At 35.4% G+C, this 22675-nt stretch overlaps 1 protein-coding gene across 5 annotated transcripts; it reads right to left on the reverse strand.

The window, feature by feature from the left end:
* Window positions 1-2011: 2011 nt before the first annotated feature.
* FAM76B (family with sequence similarity 76 member B) lies at window positions 2012-22271 on the reverse strand. 5 transcript variants are annotated; one of them, XM_027087813.1, is made up of 11 exons: window positions 21701-22271; window positions 20806-20870; window positions 19882-19936; window positions 18679-18834; window positions 16700-16899; window positions 13500-13547; window positions 13230-13310; window positions 12452-12587; window positions 9375-9476; window positions 6584-6712; window positions 2012-4656 (listed from the first exon to the last, which is right to left on the reverse strand). In XM_027087813.1, exons 1-10 carry the CDS (start codon window positions 21785-21787, stop codon window positions 6626-6628), a joined length of 1017 nt encoding a protein of 338 aa, XP_026943614.1. In that variant the 5' UTR covers window positions 21788-22271; the 3' UTR covers window positions 2012-4656; window positions 6584-6625. The 5 variants fall into 5 exon arrangements, 4 of the variants coding, with proteins under 4 accessions (XP_026943614.1, XP_026943615.1, XP_026943613.1 ...); XR_003428905.1 differs by lacking the exon at window positions 2012-4656 and adding an exon at window positions 7174-7713 and having other exon boundaries at window positions 6605-6712; window positions 21701-22269; XM_027087814.1 differs by lacking the exon at window positions 6584-6712 and having other exon boundaries at window positions 12452-12584; window positions 21701-22264.
* Window positions 22272-22675: the final 404 nt, after the last annotated feature.

The following is a 22675-nucleotide window of genomic DNA, read 5'->3' on the forward strand; positions in this document are numbered from 1 at the left end:
AAAGAACAACTGCATATGTAGTTTTGCTGGTTACTAAAATTTACCTCCATAGGGACTGTTTTGCAATGACAAATAGGAATATAGGAAAGTGTTTCCCCACAACTTTGTCAACAAAGTATGTTGTCAAATTTGGAATATTGCAAACCCACAGGTGAGAAATTGTAACTCCATATACTTTTGATTTTCATTTTTCTTATTATGGGTGAAGTTGAGCATCTTTTCACATGGTTAAGAACCATGTGCATTTTTCCTATGAACTGTCTACTCATTTCTCTTGCCTAGTTTGCTATAGGGTTGTTGGTCTCTTTCTTCTCTATTTAGGAAACAAGTCAATCATTTTACTCAAGATACAGTTTCCAACCCTCTAATCATATAACTTTTCAGACTACGCATTTCTTGAAAAGTGGTGACTAGCACTACATATTCCAAATGCAATCATATCACATTAAACATGAGAGAAAGAACACTGGGCTTGAATCATGTACCATCTCGTCAATTAAAAAAACAAATTCTGTGCCTTATATGTCAAGGCATAAGCTTGTTGCATCCAATTGACTTTTCTCACTATCCTCAACTTCTTAGCTATGTCTGATATGACTATACACATCCCTCCTTAAAACTTCATTTGTGTGGCAAACTGGCTAGGTACAAATCACTTAAACCAAGCTACCTTAAATTCTTTTTGGAAAATGTCAGGACATTAATAAAAGTCAATACTTAAGTCATTTGCCCTTTCTGGCTCCATTTCTTCGGCTATGAAATAAAGCAGTTGGTCTTCTTAAAGTGTCAAATTATCTGGTCTTACATCACTTCCTTTTCAAAAATCTACTGAGGACTACCCCAACTGCTTTTAAAACACATCTCCAAAAACTTTTCCAAGTTTATTCTTCCCCAAATGTCTTCCACTCACTGTCTCTTAAACCTCATTTTTTTTTTTTTTCTTATTTGTACACGTCTTGGGCCAGAAGCATCAGCATTACCTGGGAGTTTTAAATGCAAATTTGGGGGCCCCATCCCAGAGCTATGGACTCAAGAAACTGGGGCTGAGGCCCAGCAACACATGCTTAACAAGCCCCACACCCTGACTCCTGACTGACGCACGCTCAAGTTTGAGAAAACAATGATATAGCCTAACCTTTCCCACAATTCTGCGAATGCCCTTGCTAAAAGCTATTAGCTTCTATTGCATTTTAACTAAGTTCCAGGTATTTTTTCATGTATATTGTCTCCCCAGCTAGGCTAGAAATTAAGGTCAGGTCTTCATCTCTTATCCTATCAAACAATCTAGCATGGTTCTAGTCACGTTCCAACGTTTGCAAAAACCTCAACTACATATAGCTTGATTCACCTATTGTTGCTTTGAAATAGCACAATAAAAATTTATATAATTTCTTTCCAGGAAAATAACTATTTCATGAGAGCAGTCTTAAAAGATAGGAAAATTAAATTTGTTTGGCCTGAGTCAACTCCTTCAAATCTATCGTTTTAGAAAAATGTAGGTGAAACTTTCTGTAGGCTCAATAATGTTCTCCCGAGATGTCCAAGTCCTAAACCCTGGAACATCATATAAATACTATGTTACCTTACATGACAAAAGGGAGTATACAGATGTAATTAAGGACCTGAGACAGGGAGACTATCCTGATCATCCAGGTGTGCCCGACAATGTCCTTATAAGGGGGAACAGAGAGAGACACTATGACCAAAGAGAGATCATATGACGACAGACGCAGAGACACTTGAAAATGCTGTACTTTCGGCTTTGAAGATGGAGGAGGGGGCAAAGAGCCACAGAATGCAAGGAATGCAGCTCCAGAAGCTAGAAAAGGCAAGAAAACACTTACTTCCCTAGAGCCTCCAAAAGGAACCAGACCTGCCAACACCCTGACTTTAGCCCTGTGAAACTGATTTTGGACTTCTGGCCTCCAGAACTGTAAGAGAATTGATCCGTGCTATTTTAAGCCACTAAATTTGTGGTAAGTTGTTAACAGCAGCAATAGGAAATCAATACAAAGCTTTTGACAAGTTTTTATTGTGAAATATTGGATTTAGAAAAAAAGTACAAAATGTCAACAGTCAAATGTGTACAGGTACAGTATTTCAATAGTCTATACATGTGAACAGCTTAACAGGTTCACTGCAGAATGCATATTTAGACCAATACAATCTAAAAAGGACTGCAATATTCACAGGCTATTAATACATAAATAACTGGAGCCAAAATGACCCTCACTGGTAAATGCTAATCGATAGCTGAAAACAGGCTAGAAAGCACAATACGGCACACCATAGTATCTCCTTACAGGTCCACATTGAGAGGATATCAGGTCATTATGTCAATACACTACAGATTCAGGACTGGGACTCAATTACTAGTTTATACAACTGCAAAATAATAGGTTATAAAACCAGGTCATAGAATAAAGAGAGGGCATTTAATTAGGACTAAATACTGTGAAGCCCCTAAAAGGTTTTAGCCTTGGAATTTACAAAGCTTAAGTATTTAGACTCATTTCAATTTTTAATCTCTTACCTAAAAAACGGGGAAGGGGCATCTTTCTTTTGTAGCAGCTCCAACAAGGTATAGAACTATTACACAGTTTAAAACCATAATGACCACTGTGGATTGACAAATGGCTATGAAACCAGAATACAAACATTGTAAGTTTTAAAGAAAGGTAATGACGGTATTATGAATTTAGCAAATCCTGAAAACGTTAAAATCTGTGTTAAGGAGGCATTACCTATCATTGTTGAGAATACTAAGTTTAGGAAGATTACTGCATGAAGATTTCATACAAATAAACTGGTTTAATTCTTTCAAGTCTGACTGATTCAATATTTTACTATCACTTGAAAATTACCCTAGGTATATGTTTTCAAATTGGACAAAGAATTATTTGAAATCTGTTTATAATGAATCACTATAGGAATAATCTACTGAAACATGAATCATGTTAAAAACAATTATTACAATCATCCTGTGTTCTGCGGAAAGAGGATCTTTGATAGGACATTCATAATCAATGCTTCAAGACTGATAAATTTAATAACAGTTTACTTGAAACAAATTTACTTTGCCCATAAATTCCTAAGAGAAGGAGGCTTCTACTCTATACAGTATATCTAGCAATGCTTGATGCTTTAAAATTGAACTGAAACTCTGAACAGGCATTTACTAAGTAGGAGATCAATTCTATTACAGGCTGAAAACCACTGGATTAGAACACAATTAGTCAATAACTTCTCCTAACCTATCCCACCCTACCTTAACCTTTTATAGACAATTTTAAAGACTCTGATATAATTTTCTTATAAATAGTGCCTGAATCTTGCAGTAGATTCTAATTTATTTAAAGATAATCACAGATTGATTTAAAAGATATTTTTTTCCAGATTTGCTTTAACTTACAAATTAAGTATGGTGTACATAAATATTAACTTAGATAACCACATATTATAGGGAAAGCAGATATATGGACCACTGCAGAAAAATTATTAATTTTTTAAAATTTTAATAAAAGAAAAATAAAACATGTAACACAAAATATGAACATGAAGCCATATGACATAAAAAATAAAATTATTCTATCAGAAGTGATTTAAAATTAAATCTTTTGGGAAGTATTTTGACATAATTCAATGAATTCAATGACCAACAGCTTCCCATATCACACAAACAAAGCACAAAATTATCTAAAGTCTAGATGCATTATCAGTTCTTAATGCAACCTCAAACATTTTACTAGCAACGTTGATTTCCTTTTGAAATAGGCTTCTGTACATATGCATTTATATACAAACATTTATTAAACATGATTTTAAAACAAACTGTACAAAAGATCAGCATTCCTATAAATAAAAACATTAGGTGGCAAAAAGGCACTTGTAAGTAAAAATCTACAGTAGTTTTTACAAAACAAACACATTTACCTTGGATACTGTACAATAAACATTAATTCCTATACCAATAATGAAAATACTAGTTTACTAACTAATGGTAACGATGTAACTTTAAAAAACATATTTACATATACTCTGAAGTCCATTTAATAAAAGCACCATGATTCTCTCCTAAAGTCATGTTCATGAAAAGTAAAAACACAATTACCAAAAAACCAGTGTTCACAATTTTTCTTGTTTAAAAGTTTTTGTATTTCTAAATTGAAAACTGTTTATATGAAATTAGCATAGTGTAAGACAAAAAACAAAACAAAAAGCCCTGCTGCTCTGACTTCTGAAAACCATACCTACTCTATTATTGCATGTTGTATTTTATAAAGAGCACTACTCATGCACTCCCTTACAACTGTTTAATACTATTGCTGGCAAAAAAGTTCCTGGATATCAAATAATTAAAAAGTTGCTTCAAACCAGTTGAAGTTTTATTTGAATGTTATACAACTTAAAAAATGCTGTATATCAGTTACAAAAGTGAATAGGAAACATGCCAATTTATTTGGTGTGCAAAAATATTTTTCCACTACACAGAATTTAAGGGCTTCACAGAATTTTTTTCCAATTTTACATTTTCAGCAGAAACACTAATGAATAACCAACCACTTCTCAAGGGGATGTTAATATGCTTCCACTTTTGTCAAACTTTTTACCCTTTGACAATGCTGCAACCTGTTTGAGTAGTTCTCTGTTTTTGGCCTGTGGAAGACAAAAACATTTATGATTAAAAATGTTTCAAACATTAAGTTATGCTGAAGAATACTATTTCAAATATTTTACTGAAACACTAACAGAATAAATGAAAGAGCTGATATATTTAGGTTCATCTCTTTAATGTTGGATATGTAGAAGGAAAATGCTAGATTCGTTTATCAGACCCCTTTGTAATGGCAATATTAAAGTAATTGTTGTCCAAAGATATAATTGGTTACACAAAAGGCAACTTAAAGTGAATCCCTTTAAAAGAGGGTCAAAATTTTAAATAGGGGAAAAATATTTTTGTTTTATCTGAAAAACATGAAACAAAAACTATGAATATAAGTACTGTTATATGATTAATAAGATCAAATAAGTGATAATTTGAGAGGGCTATTTTCAGACAAACTCTACAAAGTCTTTCATTTTGATGTTTACCTATTTATAGAGCAAGCATAAGAGGTCCTTTTTGCAAAAATATTCAGACTTTATCACTTTCCGAAAGGGACTACTCTCTTAATGATATTCAAAAGAAAACTTTTTGAAGCACCCATCACAACCACCCTTTCTGGTCTTTTTGTTGTTGTTGTTGTTCCTTTAATTGGCATACAGTTATTTGGTATTGGCTTTGATATAATTTGAGCAGTTACACATCATCACTATTTTCATTTTCACGGAAGGCTGAAATTTCTTTTCAAAGATTCAAGATTTCATTTTGCCATCAATCTGAACTGAATTTGCAAGTCATTCAAATGTTCCATCCACCACTGACGACACACTGTCCTCAAGCCAATGTGCTATGACAGTCACTAGTGCTTAGTGAGGAGGAAGGTACAAATGGGGGCCTTCAGTGAATATTTTCAAATTTTGACTACATCCATCTCCCTGTGTAATCTCTTAACTGTGGCAATGTAGATAATAAAGGACCCTCCATATATACAAATATGTTAATGCACAAATGCTTGTGGAGTTTTTGAGCCAAAACAGGGAGAATGTTGACAACAGTCTGGAATCTGAGAACTGACAAAATTTCAGAAGATATCCTCTGGTTTACGTTTGAAAACCATTTTCCTGCACAGGTCTCAAGATTTTTTATTATCTACACTTTTTTAACCTCAGTGCTTTATCTTCTACTCTAATTTTAGCCTTTGTATGGCACTCTGCCTTTTCAGTATACCATCTTAAAGCAGTTTCATAGAATATAAACCTTTCCCAGGCTTTGTACGTCCCAACCCTCCACAACCCTTCACCAATCAAATTCTCCCTAATTAATACCCATGACCTCCAAAATACAAATATCCTAGCTATCTTACATTTGCAAGTCAAATCATTTTTTAATGTTCGACTGTATGATTAATAGCATTTCTCTATTCCACGATTATTAAATAATTAAGGTGGTAATTAAGGGCTTCAATTTCAAATTCAATTTCAAATTTGGAAAATCATCAAGAATTTAAAAGGATTTTTATTTTCCCTTTAAAAAGAAATAGTTTGAGAAACTCAGACGACAAATCAGTGAGAATGCCTGGCAGTTAGTGGAAGTCAAGTGCACGCAACCATTATCAATTGGTGTATTACTCAGCTGACCAGTCCTAGTAAACATGGTAGTTATAAGTTGTTTTCTTTTCATTGTTTGCTACATATTATTCAATATATAACTATAATAGACTCACTGGTTAAAAAAAGGAATCTTAAGAAACAGAAATTTTAAAATACAAATTAATGAAGGGCATAAAAAAAGGAAAATGTCTGCAAACTTGCCTCAAAGAGATCTCTGTCAGATTTGTTATACAAAAGTGTTTACACTGACATAGCAAATCATTAAAGAGTTAATTTTCAAACTATCTTTTCTCATTCATCAAGAAAAAAACAAAAAAATCAATGAGTTTATAATTTTCATATTCTAAGTATGAAATACAAGAACTCAAACCTTAGGTATTGAAAGAAGTTTTTCCTTTTAATTCTTTAGCAGCTAATTTTCAATCTGCATGTATATATTCAGTCTCCTAATCACGTCACTAGTAAATTTATTTGCTGATAAATTATGTAAGAAAAAAGCCTTTAAGAAAAATAAACAGTAAGTCAGTTGTTAAATGGGGACAAGTCCAAATCTGTCTTATTCTTATTTTGGTATATTTAAAATATATTTTATAGAAATATTTAACATATATGCATTAAAATTTTTTATCCTAATATTACTTCTTTATTATGCACCATGCAAAAATCAATTATTTAAGAACTCTTAAGCAAGTTAAGTTAAAAATGTTTAGAAATGCTGGCCTCAAGAAAAGAATATGTCGATTACGAATCACACAGATCCTGCTTTGAATCCTGGCTCTGCCACTTATCTGCTATGTAACTTGGGAGTCTACTTTCTCATATGTAAAACAGAAACTTCACCATCTACCTCAACAGGAGTTAAAAGAACTAATCAAATATACAAAACACTTAGCCTAACACAGTGGCTGGTATATGGTAGGCACTCAAATGTTAATTCCCTTTCCCCTTTTATCAACTTACCTCCTAAATGAAGGTATACTTTTTATTTGGCTTTCTTGATACTTTAGACAATTTGGTTTTTGTTTGGTTGGTTGGGATTTGTTGTGGGGTTTTTGTCTTTTTGTTTTCGGTATTTTGGACAATTTTTTTCTTGTGATGCTCAGTGCTTATTTTTCAAGTTTGGTAGTTTCAAATGTTTTGAGAGTTATTAGAACAAGATAAATTTTCTGCTTCAGCATTCAGTTTCTTATGACAAAAAGAAAAACAGTTCACTATGTTTACTCACGTAGGTGGAGAACCTTACTAGTACATGGTTGCTAAAGGGAGTGGGGTTAAAAGAGGATACGTAACTGTGACAGAATGTCACCAGTAATAATACACATGATAAAGGGAAGTGGCCTCACAATAAGGATGAAGTAGAAAACCTGAGTAAGCTGAGGTGGGAGTCAGTGCAGAACAGGAGAAAAGTATAGTTAAATCTGAGTCAGAAGATACAGGTTTCTATGTCACTTCTGACTCTGTGACCAGAGCTTCATCTGGATACCACATAACTTAAAGTTACTGTAGGGAGCAAATAAGAGAGCCTATGTAAAATTATGTTGAAAATGTATACTTCTATATAATTATTAGTTATTATTAAATTATATGAAACTTCAGCTACCAACCAGGAAGAGGTAGCCTTAAGATACCAATCAGGCTAAGATGTCAAAGAGAGGTTCCCTTGTGATTACAACTACAAAAGGAAACAACAAATTGCTCTTTTGAACAGTGAGAAGTACTAAGTTTTATCATAGTTAAGTACTGCTCACAGGTTTTCTGTCATGTCATTCTGGATTTATTCATGTCTTGGCTAAATCACATTAAACCAGAGATCACCATGCAGAAGATTTTGTTTCCAGTAATCATTCAGCACTAATAACTGAATGAGTAAAATAACATAAAACTACTGCTTGCTGGTGGATGAGAAACAATAATGTACAAGAAGCCTAATATATAAAATGGGCAATCTCTCAGAACAGAGGGCAGATGGGCATTTCCATAAATCGTCACTCATTCAACAAACCATTTGAATTCCTACTATGTGTCAGGTTCTACGAAAGTTTCTCTTCAGAATTCTCTGTAATAGTAAGATCAGCATTACGACTAGGCAATCTCTACCTTGAATTTCAACAGGTTCCTAAATCCACTTTACAATCTTACTCAATTTAAGCTATTTTCAAAGTATGAAGAACACAAAACCAAAAGATAGGAAATAGCAAATATCCCTTGATATTACAGTTAAAAAAACAAAAAAAAACAAAAAAAAACAAAAGCAGGGCAATATTAATTCCTTCCTTCCCAAGCTACACTCTCCCATCAAGAGCCTAAAGTCTGTGTGCTGCCATCTTCTATGCTTTTAAGACTTAATTCTACAAATGTCAGAATGTATAAATCGATAAAACATATGATTAACTTAGTGTAGTCTGATTTCTAAATTTATGAAACCTAGGTGAAAAAAGGCTTAAATAAGGGAATAACCTAAATCTCTGTTTGATGCTCTCCATCTCTGCATTCCAGACCTCAGAAACCACCCTCGTCACTGTGGTGACTCTCGGCATCACCATTCAGTTGTTTTGTATATGGACACCTTACTGAGTATCCTCTGCAGTACTCCGAGGAGGTTGGCCTACATCCTTAGAGGCTCCCTGCTGTGGATACAGCAGAACCCTATTTGGCACTTTAAAAATCACAGTACGGAGGTTAAAGTGCACTCTTTGGCCTTGCATCTCTGCATGCAGCATGAATTTCCTCCACTCGAGGTCCCATAAATTGGTTTTGTAGCCCCACCTCTCCTCCCATTATCTGGGAGGAAACAGGAAGAATAACTACATAATGTACTGAAGACCTTACTTTCACCTTAGTTTCATGAATCTGATTTTTAATTTTTTGCTTTTCACCTGAGGATCAACTGAACATACTTCAGTGATATCCTCCTCTGAGAACCCCATTTGAACTTTAGGCAAAAGGTTTCAGAATTAATCTACTGAATCCCCTTATCAAGTGATTTCAGGCAATAACTTCTAATGGGAGCAGGATTACAAGGTATTTTAAGTCAAAATCAAAGCTGAAAATGCTCTAGATATGCATAAAGTAGGGATACCAATACCAGTCTAAGAGAAAGAATACTATTAACCAAGTTTACCCCTCCTTGCCTAACAGTTTACAAAAATAATCTCATTTACCTGGAGTTGTTCCACAGTTTCTTTGTGAGCTTTTTCCATACTGTTCATCTTTGTTCTCAAGTTTGACTCTTGGTACTGAAAGTCTGCCTTAAGTTCAGTTAACTGAAAGATTAAAGAAAAAAAAATACATATATATATATATATGTATATACATGTATATATATATATATATATACGCATATGCACAAACACATCGTTAAATATTTTTCACAATAGGGCTTCCCTGGTGGAGCAGTGGTTGGGAGTCCGCCTGCCGATGCAGGGGACGCGCATTCATGCCCCAGTCCGGGAAGATCCCACATGCCGCGGAGCGGCTGGGCCCGTGAGCCATGGCCGCTGAGCCTGCGCGTCCGGAGCCTGTGCTCCGCAACGGGAGAGGCCGCGGCAGTGAGAGGCCCGCGTACCACAAAAAAAAAAAAAAAAAAATATTTTTCACAATAAACTCACAATTCATTATAAAAGTGGAGAAGGTTAACAGCAGTTTACTGAGTTTTGTAACTTATCTCGAAATTTGTTTTGAGAAATGATGAATTCTATCTAATTTACTACTTTAACATTAATACAATTTTAATGTTAAGATAATATTGAAACATCAGTATAACTTTTGAGAACTTGTCTTTTTTTTTTCTTTTTAAAGGTGGTTTCACTGGACACAGTTTGGCAACTGGTATGCCAACAGAAAAGCTTAATGGTTAATACCTTGGAAAATGCTTCAGTTAAAACATACTTCACATTATATATAAACAAAGTAAACAGTAAAACTGGTTTCAGGTTACAACAGTCTTTCAATGAAAAAAGAAAAAAGTTTCACACTGGGCAGGTACATAAAGGAACAGTCTTATCAACCAAAAGCTATGTTGCTTTTATTTTAAAATTTATGTGCAGAATTCCATATCCAATACCACTTAAGATTTGAGGTAAAAATGGAGAACAAAGAACAGAAATACAACTAACACAGAATAAGAAAGGAAAGGGGGTTACTTTAAAATTTGGGCTAAATTAGGCAACGTAAGAAAAAAGATGGTGATTTGAGGAAGGAAAGACAGCTATATGACAATTTTTTTCATAAATATAAATGACATACATAAAGATACAAAATCTCATGACTTCATACTAAAAAATAAGTTGGTATTATATAACTTCAACATAAGAACCAGGCAGAAGAAAGCTTCTGGTTATTTTTAATTGGTTTTCATTATGTAAGCTTTAAAGGTTTGCACGTTCTTTTCTGTAATTACTCGGTAGCCAGTAAACAAAGAAGTACACCAAAAAGAGAGAAAGGAAGTCACAGTGCCCTATATTCTGATTTTCTGAATAAAAGCTCTCGCTTTTTGTCCAGTTCAAAGAATAACTGAATCCTGCTTTCTACATTACAAAGGAATTCCTTTTCTGAAATGTCAGTTCACATCAGATAAGCTATGATATTTTCATCACTACACTGTGAGTTGCCTCCAGATTATGAATTTCTGGAAGATAAGAATCATGTCTTATTTCACCTTTTTATCCTCATGATCTAGTACATCGCTGGCTCTAGAAGTCACTGAATAAAGTGAAATAAATTCTAGAAAATAATGTGGTTGTCTTACATTTACATTATTTTAAAAAGCTATAAGTATGTAGCTATTTTAGGCTTACAATTATTTTCCTCATAGTACTGCTCATTTCCATCCCCATTAGTGTTTAAGAAAAAAGGAACACTAACAAAACCAGAAAACTTTTCACTAACTGCACTAACATAGAATAGTGATACTTGAAGAAAAAAAAACATCTAAAAAAGCCAAAATTCCACAATTCATTACTACGTAGTTTTGGAATCATTGCTATTTTATAGTAAACTTCCCATTTTATTCAACTTTTATCTAGGTTAGTACAGATAGACCTGTCTTTGTATAACAGAAATGTTTCTAATATTTTGTGTGTAAAACAAATTTCCATTAAAGCTAATTTAAAATATTCTGTTGTTAAGCAAAAAGAACCATAAAAAATAAAATACTCCTAACTATCCTATTGTTGTCTATGTCAATCCTAAATTTCATTTATCGAATTTGCTTAAGGTAAGGTACAAATGTATTAAAATAAATTTAAATCCATTAATCATCAAGGTGTGGGAAAATGTAACATAAAAGTTACATTTTTACATGAAAGCCAGAAGTAAAAGCCAACTCAGACTCAAGCACTACTATGGAATCTCAGAGATAGCTACATACTACATATTCATAATCACAACTTGTTGATAATTTTAAAAGAACGTTTTTAATGTTTTCCTATTGCAATATGTTTGAAATAGGTCAAACCAGACAGTCTAGGATCATAAAGCAAGTACAGAAGTAGGTTCTACCCTCAAAGAAGACCAAACCCCAGTAATAGCAGCTATGAGCACTTATACATGCCAGAAGCTGTAAGTAAACACTTTACATTCTCATTTAATCACAACCATCTTCCCATGAGATGGTGTTAATATTCTCATTTCTAAAATGAGAAAACTGAGGCCCAAACAGGTAAAATTCTGCTCAAGTGCACACAGAAAGTATTAGAACTTTTCACTAAACAGACAACATATTCGATATTCCTCTTTATCTAACTGATAAAGTCCCAATAAGTACACTTACTTCCTATCTTAGATACCTATTGTTAATCATTACCACATAGGAAATTCCCACAGCATTAATTTTCTCCACTTATTTGATCTTGATTGAAATAAATATATAATTGGTATATTAGACTATATTCAATTACTTTCTTATACCAAAAGAATTGACATAATATTCCATTTACATCTCTTTTTCAAATTAAGACATTAGATCTAATTTTAGATTACAGGCTTACTGAAAACTAATGTTCAGAAATTATTAGAATTCTAATCAGCTCTCAATTGATTCTTAGAACTAAAATTCTGAAGTACCACTTTTATATATCATAATTAGATGGCCTACGTTCCACTTTGGGCTTCTGTGTCTTATAAGAATCATGTACCACAAACATGATCAAGTTATTGAAGAAAGTCTAACAAAATTTGCAATTATCAAGCAAGAGTCAAGATGTAAACCTTACCAGGCTTCAGTGAACCATGTACTTACCTTTTTATCTTTTTCTAAAATGGTCTGGTCTCTCTGTTGTAAGAGACGTTTAAGTGACATCACTTCTTCTTTCAGTTGACTTATAAGGACAAAATTGTCTGTTCCCCCACTATCTGCTGACTGATTTATAGAGCTACTAAAAAGAAAAGAGTAAAACACAGTTAAATGAAGTAGAAGGAAAATTAGCAGGTGTTCAAATTGCATAAATTAGACAATTCCACAAACATCCTTAAGGCTAATGCAAAAAAATATGTACCTGACAGAAATGGATGCAACTGGCAAATTACCTTACTAATGGCACACATTACATACACCTGCAGAAATATAATTCAGTATTAGCTTTTAGGGGGTCAATACTTCTAGTGTAAAGCAATAGGCAGCCAATTTGTACAGTAACATCAGCAAACTTTTGGCTAATGAACTAAAACAAAGTCACTCTCAAAATACTTTAAATCTAAAAACATTTTCCAAGCAGGTCAATTTCAAATATCACAATTAGTTTTGTGTTTCACTGAAGAATAATTAAGATAATGTTCTCTATTCAGATTTTTTTTCAAAACCCAAATTTATGCCCCAAACAGAACATCATTCAGTGCCACTTTCTTATTGCTAAAATTAAGTTAAAAATTTTAACTGATTATGTTTACTCTTCTAGGTGACTCAAAGAAGTCAATGTAGAAAATACATGTTCTATTCTTTTACCTAGTAATAATTGGCAATCAGCCATAACTGTTCAACTAAGTTGAATTTTCACAGCACTAAAGGAATTCATTTTTACCTATCTCCATTAGATGGCTTAGATTCCAATTTGGGCTTTTTCTTTGGAGTTTCATTCTGAATTGCTGCAGAGGATTTATGGCTGAAACCAAACATTAATAAAAATAATTAGAGTAAAAAGGGCATAGGCATCAAATGAAAAGTTATTCTTCTTCCCCTAAAGTTTTACTGAACATCAGTTTTTTTAAAGCCTAAGTAACAAAGTTAAAGGAATATCACATGTTAAAAAATACATGTCAAAATACTTCATAAAATACGTTAACATATTTACCTCTGTTTCCACAGTCCCTGCTCTTGTTCTGGACTCAGATTGCTGATTCTGAAAAATACACAGATGATATCTAATAACATTTATTTAACCCATCAACATTTTAACAGCATTCTTCCCAATGGAATCAAATGATATATGTTTATATTCTTTTGTTCTGAGAAAGGCATATTCAACTAAGTTTTCAGCCTAAGCTAATATATATTGAATAAATCCATTCCAATAAGATAAATTCTAATCAAATGACTACTAGCCATCTTAAGTTGTTTAAGAAAGGTAAGATGATAGGGACTGGATTTTCTTTTTAATCAGGACTTTCAATAATTCAATTTAATATCATATTAAGGGTTAGGGTATATGAGCATGAAAACCACCACAACAGGGTTCTATAATGACAAAGTCTGAAAATCATCATTCTTAGGCTACCCTTACTATTTCAGACAGATGTTTTATCTTAAAGTTAAGGCCTTCCTAATAAGCCTACGTAGAGATTCCTTTGGAATAACTCAAGTTGCTCACAATAGTGTGTCAAGTTGAACCAGGAAATATCTGAGTTTTTCTTTCTTTCCTAGTTTTCCTAAGAATCTTTTCCAAAGTCTCATCTTTCATTAGGCTGTACTCTGGAGCAGTCATGCTGAAAATACTGGGAAATCTCATAGTAACTACTGATTTTACTTTTACTTATAATTACTACTACAGTACTACTTCTTTTCCACTATGCCGCAATACTAGCAACCACTTTATAACTCACTATGAATTGTCCATACTTTTTTCCTGTACTTTCACATTGGCCAATCCTTCATTAACCTCTAGCTTATTCATTCAACAGGTGCAGAGCATCTCCTATGTACTGCACACCACGTAAACTGCTGACCCTTGAACAACATGGGGGTTTGGGGGTGCTGATCCTCTGTGCAGTTGAAAATCTGCACTTAACTTTACAGTCAGCCCTCCATATAGGAGGTTCTGCATCCACAGACTCAATCAACCACAGATCATGTAGAACTGTAGTAAATATTTAGTAAAAAAAAATTAAAAATCTGAGTATATAAGTGGATCTATGCAGTTCTAACATGTTGTTGTTCAAGGGTCCACTGTATATACAATATAAGAGATGTTAAAAAGACCTGGGCTGTGTGACCTTTTGCAAGTTCTTAAAATCCCTGAGTCTCAGTTACCTCATCTGTCAAATGGATATAAAACATACCTTATAGGGAAAATGAGGATTAAATGAGTTACCTATGTAAAGACACTTAGCACAGTGCTAGCATACACAAAATAAAAATATGTACATATGTTTGTGTGTGTATATAAAATTTACTATTCTTTTAGCTGTAGAAGCTTTTTAACCATGTTCTTAAGAATCAGCTATAAATAACAAGCTGGGGAAACAGCAGCTGTAATTCTCTCAACCTGAGTTATTCTCTACTTGTGGCAATGAACAGCAACCTTACTGAGGAATTCAGTTGCCATTTTGTTTCTTTTACAAATTTCATTAAAAGCATTAGCAAGGTATATAATCACACATGAATTAACAGAACTATCCAGACCTCAAAATGAGAAAAATCACATTAATAATGACTTAACAAAAACAGAATCTCAGCTTTCTGAGGTGGGCTATTTCTTGCATCCATGTTAACCTGAGTTTCTTCCTTCCCCCATCACTATATATCACAATATGTAAGCTCTTCATAATCATCCTTATCCAATGAACTTAAGATAGGGCTCCACAAACTGGTTGCCTACTCATCAAATACAAAATAGTATTTGCATATCTTAAATAATCAAAAGGAAAATAAAAAGTCAATCCATTCTCTTTCCCTTTACTTCTGAAACCTTAATTTCAAAAGATTAAGTTCCTGTCACAAAATTTGATCTTTATAAACATAATCTGAGTGTGTCCTTTCACATCATGCTAAAACAAATTTATCTGTAAAAGGCAAGGGAAAAGGACATTTCAGCTGAGTCTTAGGTCTGACAGTTATCATCATGGTAGTTATTTCCTCATATTTTTTCCTAAAGCAAGAAGCAAAATCAAGGAAGGTTTACATTCCTTTGTTCCTTGGGATACACTGATACAGAGACCACAAGATTTCTTCAAAGTAGCCAGATTAGAAGTCATTACGCAGTCTACCACTGTTACATCCAGAAAGCACTACAACACAGTGAGACAAATGGAAAAATTGCTAGAGAAGCAAACAATCTCAGTGCCTCAATAAACCCCCATAATCTAATATGTGCTTGCCTATAATTCAGAATCAAATGTTGTTAATTAGACAGAACTACATTACATTCCACAAATATCTTCATGTGTTCCTAACTAGGGCAGGCATCAGTTTTCTGTAAATGAAACTGTTTTAACTGTCTAGAACTTTAAAAAGGCTCAGAGAAATTTGTGAAAAAAAAATAAATTCTCCTGAAAATCAGTGGGTATCATGTCCCCTTCTTCTCCATTTTAATTTTTGTGTTTATTTTGCATTTTAATATTCTTGATTTGTCCATGAAGACTAAAACTACACCTTAAAAAAACTTTACACACATAAAAGGTTAAGATACTACTACTATGTAACTTTTCTCCCTAAGGCAATTTAAAAATCAAGTAGTTGTTAATATTTGAAGAGTTCCTGTCTGTTTTTTAAAAAAAGCAAAGTACCATGTCAAAAAGATTACTTCTCACACTTTGTGAACCTTCAAGGTTTAGAATGCTTCCATCACGGTCACAAATGACAGTGTTGCAATCTGTTCTCCAAAAATACATTTCCTAGTCACTGGTTTAAATTTGTTTTAACTAAAAAAAGTTAATAGTAACTGAGGTAAATAAAATTTTTACAAGTAAAATCCTAACAATTCTTTGAACAAAAAAAGAATATTGAGGCTTTTGATAACATGAATCAATGAAGCATCAATTAACTCTGATGTACTTATATTCTGACTTCATTATATGATCATAACTTTATATTGTAAATCTCTAAAAGTCCTATCTTTATATTTATGGTAAACAACTACACTCATTATGTGTAATTCTGTACACTGAATAAAGTGAGGAACAGCCCTAGAAGCTGTCATGGTAACACACAAGAAGCTTACCATGTACAATGGAAACTAGACAAGCACATAGCTAGCGTTTACAAAAAGTTAAACACTAAAATCTGGCACTAAAATGCCAGTGAGGACTTTGGAAAACACAATTTCAAAGTACTTACTTGTGATGGCTACTGCTGTGACGATGGTGATGGTGATGATGGTGGTGATGATGTTTTGAATGATGCTGGTCTTTCTCAGTAAGAGATGAAGAAGATGAATTTGAATGTGACGATCCCAGGCTCTTCCTTTGTTCTTTTGTCTTCTGCAAAACTCTCTTGTACGATAAAGTACAGAGCCAGCATAATAACTTCCCATCAACCTTTTAAAAGAAAATGCTTATATTAGATTAAATATACGTGTAACTGGCTATAAGTGAAACCAGGTTAAGATAAACTGCTCAACTGCTGGTGTGCATGTGCGCACTCTCTCTCTCTCTCTCTCTCTCACACACACACACACAGACTGTTGCAAAATGGAAGCAAAAGTAGACTTTTCCGAAACTTGGGGAAATGCTTATTTAGAGGATCATAAAATTAGAGAGGATGATATATGGACTTCCATTAGTTTTGAGGCATTTTTAAATTTGGAGAGGAAAACTTATTTTCTTATTACTAGAAAATAAGCATAACTTGATGATATACTTCAAAGAAACCTTATCTAAGCACTATCGTAAATTCTTAAATTACTGTGTAACTACTAAAATGACAAAGTATTTCCCATGAAAGCAAAACTGTTAAAGAAAAAATGAGATTGAATGACATATAGAATCGACTCTCATTTGCAGATTTTGTATTGGCAAATTCACCACCTATTAGCTAAAATTTATGTCACCCCTAAATCAATTTGTAGCACTTTTGTGATCATACACCCACATAAACAGAAGAGCAAAAAAATGTGTGTAGCTAGACCGCAAATGTTCCCAGATGAGGTTAACACGGTGATGCTTTGCTTTCTTCAGCTCTCATACTGTAAACAAGTATCCTTTTCAGTCTACCTACTATCACGTTTTTCACATTTGTGCTTTTTATTAGTGATTTCACTGTTAAAATGGTCCCCAAAGGTAGTGCTAAAGTGATGTACAGTGTTCCTAAGCATAAGGCGACTATGATGTACTTTATGTGGAAAATACCTGTTAGATAAGATTCATTCAGGCATAGTTATAGTGCTGTTTGCTATGAGTTCAATTTAATCAATCAACAATATATATTAAGGTGTCTTTAAACAGAAACATACACAAAACAAAACAAAATTAGGTACCGATCCACTGATTACCACGTTGTGACCAGAGGCAGGGACCTATCCTGTATTGTCCGTAGGAGCAACAGTTCTATTCACTAACTCAGTGTTTGCAGCAACTTTATAGAACACAACTCTCACAGACAATGGGAGGCCAGTGTCTGCGTGTCAACGGGGAGGAAAAGAGACTTCTTTCCAAAATTAAGACTAAAATTAAGTTCCTATCCTCTATTTGTTCAAATGAGAAGTGCTGGAGGAACATGTCTTACAACTAGGGTACATATATTGCTGTGGAGAAACACGGCAGAGCCCCTCAAAGAGACAGTCATCCTCCAAATCAACTGAAACTGACAGTCATCAGGAGGCCTGTGTGAATGCTCCGCAGAGAAATGTCACACACATATAGATACCTTTTAAGTCACTGTAGGTAGAGAAAAACAAACAATGGTATAAAATATGAGCCCCAAATCAAAAGGTACATGACTAACTTTGAATCATATGTGTTAAAGTGCCATCAGGTATATTTTCACACCAGCAACTTCAAGTAACCAGCAAAAAGGTAAGTAGCTGAAAAGATTTAAAAGCAGTTAGTAATTCTCCCACACCAAATACTGGATAACCAAATAGTACAGAATAGCTATCACAGAATGTTTTTTAAAGTATAGTAATCTCAACTGATCAACAGGAATCTACATATCATGCCAGCAAGGAGAAAATGCACTGTTCCTGCACTTTCTTCTAACCACCTGCTTTCAGGGACCCAAAGAATACATCAAGCTTCAGTAATACATTAAGTATAATAACTTCCAACTTGTTTGTGTTTTATTTAATTTCCAGATGTCATAAAATAAATAAAACATACCTTTCTTCTTCCTTCCTCCTTCCGATCAAAAGCACATTGCTGTTTGCACTGTTCACAAGTCTGAGGTGGTCCATATTTTTTTTCTGAATTTGTGCAACGCTGACACTTGGTACCAATAAATGCTGCAATTATGTTACAGTATTGACAAGGCTTAGGCTGAAAAACAGATATATATTTTCTTTGAGACATTTTAAAATACTAAAATTTTGCTGCATAAAATATACCCAGTGAACAGGACATATTTTAGGAATTAATTAAGGAAACTAATAGGCAAAAAGTTTTCTGTGAAGTATGTTGCCCTATCATAGTCAAAGACATTTATTATGTTTCTATTCATTTGCTAACATTTATTTCTAGACTCATTAAACTTTTCGTTAGTTAAATAAGATCGTGAAAAATGTACTTATGACCTGCATAGTATGTTATATAATACAAAAGCTACATGTAAAGACGTTTCAATAAATGAAAACAAAGGTACACACTGACAAAAGTTTCATGTATCCAGTATTTGGGGGAGTGAATTTCTACTAACTTAATATCCTGTTAGCTTAATTACTATATCATTTATTCAAAATACATTTAACAACTTTTCATCATATATAGGTACAGCTGATGCAAGAAATAGGTGAGTTTTCAACTAAAAAAAACTGGCACAAGTATATTCAACATAACTATAACAAACATACCTTGATTTTCTTTGATATTCAAAAGACAACTGAAGATTTTAGAATCCCTTAAGGCCAGAAATTTGACTATTCATGACTGTAATATACCAATAATAACTATAATATACATATAAGAAAAGAACTTATACTAAGATAACTTCTTGACTTTTGTGACTAAATGCCTGAACTGTGCCACTATATAAAAATTGTCAGAGGTTCTGAGGAAGAGGTAAAGTGCAGTTATGCAAACTTTATAAGTAGGTTCTCTACAACCAGGAGTTTGCTATATTTGACTCCTTAAAGAATAAAATCATAACTTCCCCACTGAAATTCAATATATATAAACATGCACATAATATGACTGTTTTAAAATTTCATCTTCTCATCAGACTCTCTATAGAAAGTTTCTTTCCTGAAATATTTTGGTACTTGAAATATTTAAGAACATAGCATACATATTTTTTAAAAGGTCCATCTTTGTGAAAACATTAATTGACCAGCAGCAATAAAATGAGATGAAAATATAAGATATACTTACGGTGCCAAATTGCTTCACATTTTGAGCACACTTCTTACAAATCGTGTTAGTTTTGCTGAAAAGGAAATTGTATATCGATGATGAAACTTATGCAGCACGATGCTGAACTAAAGCAAGCAAAGTGTACTATTAGTAGAAGTGTACCATGTGCTTTAGTAGTACTTAAAACTTACTCTAACACAGAGTAAGAATTTTTTACAAATGCAAACGTAAGGATCTTTTTAGGAACTTCTTAGGATCTTTTTTGCTCCCCTTAATTAAGATAAATGTTTTCATACATTTTTATTGTGTATTTTAAATGGAAACAAATCAAAAAACCCTATTGTTTTCTATCTAGTTCCAAAATCCTCACACTTGCCACTATTTATGCACAGCACCAGTGCCTATCTAACCTTCCACTGGGTGCTCTCCACTATTATGATGCTCACACCTACTTGTGAAAAAATTATTTGTTCTTCTCTTAAGCTCTTGTGCATGCACTGAGGCTCTAACAGGAATCACTCCATTAAGAAATATGTGCTGTTCTTCCACTGGTAACAAGTTACTGGATTTCACCCTTGGAAGGTAGCTGGTAACACTATAGACCTTTCCTCAGGTCCATGTCAGCATTAACGTTCTGCCATTTTTTAATAGTTTAACAGTAACAGTTTATATTTGCACTTTTCATTAGCAAGGCTGTACATTTTCCATGCAATAATTTATTTTTTATCTCCTCAGGTATAAAGTCTAGCTGTAAAATACCCATTAATTTTTGGTCAGCATTCTCTCTCCTACCATGCAAAAAGGGCTTACAACTTAAAGCTTAGAAACTAAACCATTTAATTTAAAAAAAAACTGTAACATAAATATGGGATTACAACCCTCAAGTATTCCTTACAGACAATACTTTGTCTTTAACAATCAAAAACTGTTCAATATACAAACCTCTCTTGTTGAAATTCTGATCTGCAGTAAGTACATTTTACAATGGGATGCGCAATCCGACATTCCTGTAATAAGACAATATGTTAGTCACTATCTATCTCAAGGTCCCCAAAATTTCACGTTTCTGGTGGAAAATTATTACCCAACCTAGTCAAATGCCTAAAACATCAATAAAATCTGTCCCCCAACGTAGAAAATTGAATGATTTATCAAATAAGTAGCCAATTACAGCATAATTCCTTAGAGAAGGCTTATGTGTCTTTGTCTTTATTAGATGGGGGGGGTACGCAACAGATAAATTAAAAAAAGCTGTCAGGGCCGATTCCAAGGACTGGTTAAATGTGAAACTACTTATTATTTTGCACCGTTGCTCACAGACAGCATCCCGGCTTTAATGGGATGGGAGGAGCTCCAAATCATAAAGCATTCTGTTCCCAAGCCAGACGCTTCGCTTTCCTGGACAGGGAAGAAGGATGCCATCAGCTTTGCGGCTTCAGGTTCCTAGCAAGAAAGTGCAAACACCGTCCTCTGCCTCCCGGTGGAAGGAGAGGACAGACTAGACAGAAAACCGAGATGAAAACATCTCCATCCCGGGGTCTCTGCGGCATAGACAGGTGGCTGCCTCACGCAGCCCCACCCCTGAGACCCCTCAACGTTGCTGGGGCCCGGCCCCCTCCTGGGTCGCTTGGAAGAGGGCAGGGTTCCGTCCTCCTCTCAGGGGCTTTCCCAGCTGATGCCCAGGTCCTCGGATAACGGGGTCTCTGAGTGAGGAGGCGAGGGCTCCAAACCCCCAAGGCGCCGGCGAAGAGAGAGGGGCTGCAGTGCAGCGGGCACCCAGCTCCCTCGGGCTATGGCCGAGGAAACCCCACCCGCCCACCACCCAGCGCCCACGGACCTTGCAAAGCTGCTGGCCCTGGGAGAGCTCCTCGAAGGGATAGCGCTGGGTACACTTGGTGCAGGCGTACAGGGCCGAGGCCGCCATCCTGCTCCTCAGTCTCCTCCTCCACCGCCGCCCGCTCCGAGGCGGGGCCCTACGGGGAACTCGGGCGCCGCCGCCGCCGCCGCCCGGGCCGCGGGCTCCTCCTCCTCCCCCTCCCCCGCGCCCACCAGAGCCTTGACGCGAGAGACCAAGGTACTGGAGACGCAGCCGTCTCCCTCCGCCTCCACTTCCGCCCCAGCCCACCCAGTGACGCCCTCCCAGCAGCTCCCGCTTAGGTCCCGAGAGCGGCGGAGGGAGACGAAGCGGATAGTTCGCTGCGGTTTAGCTGCGCGGCGACGGATCCGCTTCCTCCTCGGCCTCCCTTCCCCACCTCTGATTGGCTGGGGCGGCTACTGCGTCACTCGGTCGCTCCGCCCAACACCTAACCCCCGCTACGCAGGGAGCTCCCACAAAGGGAGGAAGTCGCTGGCCAATAAAAGCCCGACGCTCTCAGCGCGCGAAAGCCTCTTTAAACTCACCCCGCCCAAAGGTCCCGGTCGCGGCTTTTCCTAGCAGCCAGTCCCAGGTTTGGGTGGAAACTTCCGAATCCAATTGGGCAGTTGTTTGCGGAGGTTTACTCTCTGCTCCTACTGTTTTTTTTTCCCTTGACTTCTATTGGACCAAATCTTTAAGCTCCCTCTCCTTCTATTTGTTATTGGTCGAAAGGTAAGTACCTCACGTGGAGAGGCGTCCCTGAGTCAAACTCACGCTCTCTCCGGCGATTAACGCAAGGGAAGTGATGGAGTGTTTTGAGCTTCGCATTCGCTTTTATTACAGTCATCCCATTCAATCGCCACTGGAGACAACACAACGCCTCGCCCACGCTTCCCCTTCGAGAATGCCCGCCCCTGTGCAGAACCCCTTCAAGAGCCGCCCGGTAGCCAGCCACCC

The sequence above is a fragment of the Aethalodelphis obliquidens genome, unplaced genomic scaffold, assembly GCF_003676395.1.
Source record: "Aethalodelphis obliquidens isolate GAN/ISIS:26980383/991018 unplaced genomic scaffold, ASM367639v1 scaffold60, whole genome shotgun sequence".
NCBI lineage: Eukaryota > Metazoa > Chordata > Mammalia > Artiodactyla > Delphinidae > Aethalodelphis > Aethalodelphis obliquidens.